A 5262-nucleotide genomic window follows, 5' to 3' on the forward strand; every position below is an offset into this window, starting at 1 on the left:
CTGAGGTAAACTTAATACGATCTGAGTTTAACAGCAGGGCTTGGTAATGAGTCATCCTGGCATTTGTTAGCCATCTGTCGGGTGGCTGGCGAATTACACTTTCTAATGCATGGGGGGCTGTTATCGTTAGGTTCTGCCCCAAAGTCAGTTTGTCAGCATCTTTGACCAAAGCGGCCACCGCGGCGATTATTTTTAAACAGGCGGGCCATCCTGCTGCCACAGGATCCAATTTCTTTGATAGGTACGCAACCGGGCGATTCCAGGGGCCCAGTTTCTGAGTTAGTACTCCCTTTGCAATACCTTTATTCTCGGCCACGTACAGATGAAAAGGCTTAGTGATCCTTCCCCCGTTCCTTTTTTTAGGGCATTCTCTTGCCCAATGACCTTTTTCTTTACAGTAGGCACATTGGTCCTTGTCTAATGGCCGCCTTCTATCCGTTGTTTGCCCTTCCTGTCTATTTCTGTCTCTACTGTTTCCTCCTCTGACTACAGTGGCCAGTATCTTACTCAAATGTCTTTCTTGCCTCTTATCTCATCTTACCTCACGAGCCTCTTGTTCCTTCTGCTTTCTTTCTTCTCTTTCTTCTTCTGTCTCCCTCTTATTATATACCTTATCTGCCTCTTTTACTAAGTCCTGAAGGGAGAAACCTTGTAGGCCATCCAGCCTTCGTAACTTCTTTCTAATATCAGGGGCCGCCTGGTCAATAAAGGCCATTGCTATGGTGGCCTTATGTTCCTCAGAGGTTGGATCATAAGGAGTGAATCGTCTAAAAGCCTCCATTAAGCGTTCTAGGAACACGGTTGGCGATTCCTGGGGCCCCTGAGTTACCTCTCTTACCTTAGCCAAATTCGTGGGGCGCCTGGCCGCTCCATGGAGACCCGCCACCAGAGCCTGGCGATACATTTTCAGGTGCTCCTTACCTTCCGGGGTATTAAAGTCCCAATTCGGCCTGACGAGTGGAAACCCGGCATCAATCTCGTTAGGCAACTGGGTAGGTTGTCCATTGGCGGCTAACACATTCTTTTTAGCCTCCAGGAGAACCCGTTGCCTCTCCTCAGTTGTGAGGAGAGTCTGGAGGAGCTGTTGACAATCATCCCAGGTGGGTTGGTGGGAGAAGACAAGAGACTCTATTAAAGCAGTAAGAGCCTGTGGGTTTTTAGAGAAAGTAGGGTTATGCATCTTCCAATTATAAAGATCTGCAGAGGAAAAGGGCCAGTATTGAAGGGGTCTATTCCCGTGGTTATCGGGGGGGCCATATTCTCTAAGGGGTGAAGCAGTAGAATCTGGGGAAACAGCCCTCTGGCTTCTGGTGCCCGCCGAGGGACCCCCCCTTTCCGCCATAACAGGTGGCCCTACTGGTGCGGAGGGTTGTGAAGCTGGGGGTCCTAGGGGCGACATGGGATTTAGGGCCGGAGGATAAGGAGGTGGGGAATCTAGAAGAAGCAAATCAGACTGCAGGTCAGGATATATCGCCTTTGGCGGGTCCGGGGCAGCAGATGACTTTTCCGTGTCTGGGGTTTTCTTCAGGGCCAATATCTCCGATTGTGCTGGAGCGCATGCAGACGTGCCTGTTGAGGAAACAAAGGGCCGGACCCACGGAGGCGGGGAGAGAACTAGATCTTCCCAGACCAAGATATATGGTATCTGGTCTGGGTGTCCGTGGGGTCCTGTGTTAAAGACCCTAGACTTGACTAGCCCAACCTTATCTAACAAAAAAGATCCTTCGGGTGGCCACCCTGTCTGAAATGTAGGCCACTCAGAGGTACACAGCGTTTGCCATTTTCCTTTCCTTACTTCTACCGAAAGGTTGTGGGCCCTAGCCCTAACTTCGGTCCAGTGGCTTAGGGTAAGAGAAAGAGGAGTCGTCATAGTTTGTCCCATTGTCGTCCGTCAAAAGAAAGATAATAGTACAGAAAAACAATAAAATTTCAAAAGACACACATTGATATTGCCGCCGCGAACTTAAACCCGAAACCAACTCAAATTCAGATGGCAGCTTATATAACCTGCCAGAACCAGATGAAGGGGAGACAAAATTTGTTTCTCCTTCCAGATGGACCACCAGGGCGTCCCCCGGGGCCCGTGGACACCAGCTTTCGGCACGTCTGCCTAGCCAGGAGTCCAATACAGATTCCACAGCAAGCCGGTTCGCACGGCTTTTTCCTAATGGCGGCTGGCAACAAACAAACGACAAACAAACAGACAATTGGGCTCGAGCCTACCTGATACCTCCGACTCCCGATGTTCTTGTGACCCGGGGGCGAGTGGGGATCCCGGACGAGCCCCCAAATGTTAGACCCAAACGGTCTACGAGGGATTCCAACTCGCCCAAGAACCGCCAAGAGTCGAGAGCCGCTGCAACACGCAAGAGGTTTATTAGGAGCCGATGCACCGGGGTTCCCTGAACCTCACGCAGGAGGCCGATGGGGAACCCCTAAAAGCGGAATCACATACTTTTTATAGGTTTATTTACTCATAGGGCGGGTATATTCTCACAATGATTGGGTAAATGTGGTGACTTTTGAATTCATTGGCTTAGGAACTTTTGTCCCACCTTCTGGCCGTTATAGTTGTCTGTTCATTGTGGCGGTTAGGGCGTATACCTGTTACGGGCAACTGGAAAATTACCCGCTGTCTGGCAAGTCCCCGTCAACTGAAAAACTCCAAGAATTGGTTTCGATAGGGAGAAGGAGTGGCGCACGATAGGGAGAAGAATTGGTTTCGATAGGGAGAAGGAGTGGCGCACGATAGGGAGAAGAATTGGTTTACGGGAACAAGTGAGGGGGTGGAAAGTCCCTAAAGGCCCCACAGAGGAGCACCCTCAACCAGAACTGTCCTAGAATTTGAGCATTCTGGAAAAATACAGAGGCAGGGTAATACTTGGAGTACTCCTGCCATGGGTAGTTTTTGTTCTTTATGCTATACATTTTTAAGTTGAGCAGATATTTTATATGCTGACACAGGGAATTATAGTGAGAGAAGGAGAAAAAGTCTAAATGATTTAGGATTTCAAGACAGATTAGATTAGTTATTGAACAATCTTAAATGCTGAATAAATGTTAGCTGCCTCTCCTGTCTTAGGCCAAAATTCTAGTGTGTGGAGCCCGTTAAGGTGGCCTTATTGTCTCACTTCAGTTGCCTCTTCACTTTTCATGGGACTATGGGGTCAATGCTCCAGGCAATCTCCAGGTAGTAAAAATCTCTGCGACTAAAAAAAAAAGCAATTTGAAATGAGAGTCTTAATCCATGTCAGTTTATTTTGATTTTATGGAATCAGTTTTGCTTTCTTGACTTCCAAGTAAGACTCTTAATCACTTCATTTCCTAATTGAGCTATTTCAAAGAGCTTGGTTAAACTTTCTTTTCCTTGGAAGAATTGCTTTTTCTTTTTTCTGACTGGGAGGCAGTAGAGAATGGAGTTATTATGGATTATTATATTGGATTCAATATACAGTTTATGGCAAATCATTTAACTTCTCTAAGTTTCCTCATCTGTAAAATGGTGGAGAGAATGATAATACCTTGCTCATAGAGTTGTTATGAGGATTAAATAAATAAATATTTTGTTAAGAATTTGCCACAGTGCCTAGCACACAAGTGCTCAGGCAGGGAAGGATGATAAACAGACCAACCACACTGGAATTTACAGTCATAGTTGATTATTTTTGTGCTTAATACCAGCTTGGAAATACAGAGTGTTAGAGATGGGAGGGCCTTAGAGATTATTTAGTGAACAATTTCATTTTATACATGAAGAGTTGAAATCTACAGTAAGAACATGACTTGCCCAAGGCCACATAATGAAAGATCTGGAACAAGACCATCCACATCCATTTTCTTTTCATACCACATTCTTATTATACATCTCTCTATTTTTATTTTGGCAGCTTCTCACTGGGGATGAAACACATGCTTGGCAACATATCTGCTGTGAAGATACAATGTTTTCTCACTGAACCTTTTAGACATGCCACTTTGAGTAAAAAAGATGTGCAGAGCAAAGCTTGGAGGAGATTGTTTCTGATGTTTCCATTATGTAGACATGGCCACGATATATTTCAATAACGATCTTTTAAAAGAATGAACTCACTGAACTTACTATTCAAACAAGAAGGTCATCTATTTATTTAACTCATAAGAAACATAGAAGCAAGTTCTGTATGTACATGTTTGTAAAGTCATTTTGCAATGAAATGTAAAGACAGACAATATAATGCCTTTTATGGGATAAAGCTAATGCTTACTGCGCCTGGAGCTTCCCCATTTGACAAAGAAAAACTTAGATTTATCAAATGTTAAACACATGGCTTTAACGGTTCATATTAGAAGCATTCCTGAGGGATTTGCACTAGTTGTGAGGTTGTATTCACTTCACTTTATTTCTTTCCTGTGGCTCTCCTATTTCCCTTTGGGATGTGTTTCATATGTCTGTTATTGCTTTGAAGATTTTTCATTTCTATCTCATGCTTAACACCTGCCATTGACTTCTTGTATAACTTACGAGAAATGAATGGCATTCTTCCCCCTGGGTACCAGTCTTTATAAGGTAAATGTGCCTGTGCTGATTTAGAAAAAAGTGTTATTTCTCCCCTTTTGTACCAAAATACGATTTTAATTTTTGGTGTTGATAAATATTTGGAAACTTTATATACTTTATTTTTTATCTCCTTGATTATTTGTTACATTGTAGAGGAAAGCAAAATGACAGATATCCCGTGATTTTGTTTTCAGACAACAATAGATGCATGAGAACATTGAATATAGGAATAACTTGAGACCCCAGAAAATTCCTTCTACTAGGGGATCATTTTATTCCCAGTTATCTTTAGGTTGCTGAACTGTGTTGTACGGTGAAAAATATCTTGTAGCAATTTGAACTTGAAGAGAGATTTACACATTGCTATGTTAGAAAAAATTTTATCCAGGGCAGTGTTCAAAGCCAATTCATAGGGACTTCCCTGGTGGCACAGTGGCTAAGAATCCTCCTGCCAATGCAGGAGGCATGGGTTCGAACCCTGGTCCGGGAAGATCCCACATGCTGCAGAGCGGCTAAGCCCATGTGCCCCAACTACTAAGCCTGTGTGCCACAACTCCTGAGCCTGTGCTCTAGAGCCCGCAAGCCACAACTACTGAGCCTGTATGCCACAGCTACTGAAGACCGCATGCTTAGAGCCCGGGCTCCACAACAAGAGAAGCCACTGCAATGAGAAGCCTGCGCACCGCAACAAAGAGTAGCTCCCACTCGCCGCAACTAGAGAAAGC

At 44.6% G+C, this 5262-nt stretch overlaps 1 protein-coding gene across 1 annotated transcript; it reads right to left on the reverse strand.

Moving 5' to 3' along the window:
* Positions 1-361: 361 nt before the first annotated feature.
* Positions 362-1882, reverse strand: LOC116750680 (the record flags this gene model as incomplete). The annotated part of the gene is given in 1 exon segment (XM_032625624.1): positions 362-1882. A coding segment is annotated over 1 exon segment (1521 nt), but the record flags the coding sequence as incomplete, so codon positions are not given.
* Between the last annotated feature and the right edge of the window lie 3380 nt (positions 1883-5262).

Source organism: Phocoena sinus, chromosome 3, assembly GCF_008692025.1.
Source record: "Phocoena sinus isolate mPhoSin1 chromosome 3, mPhoSin1.pri, whole genome shotgun sequence".
NCBI classification, from domain to species: domain Eukaryota; kingdom Metazoa; phylum Chordata; class Mammalia; order Artiodactyla; family Phocoenidae; genus Phocoena; species Phocoena sinus.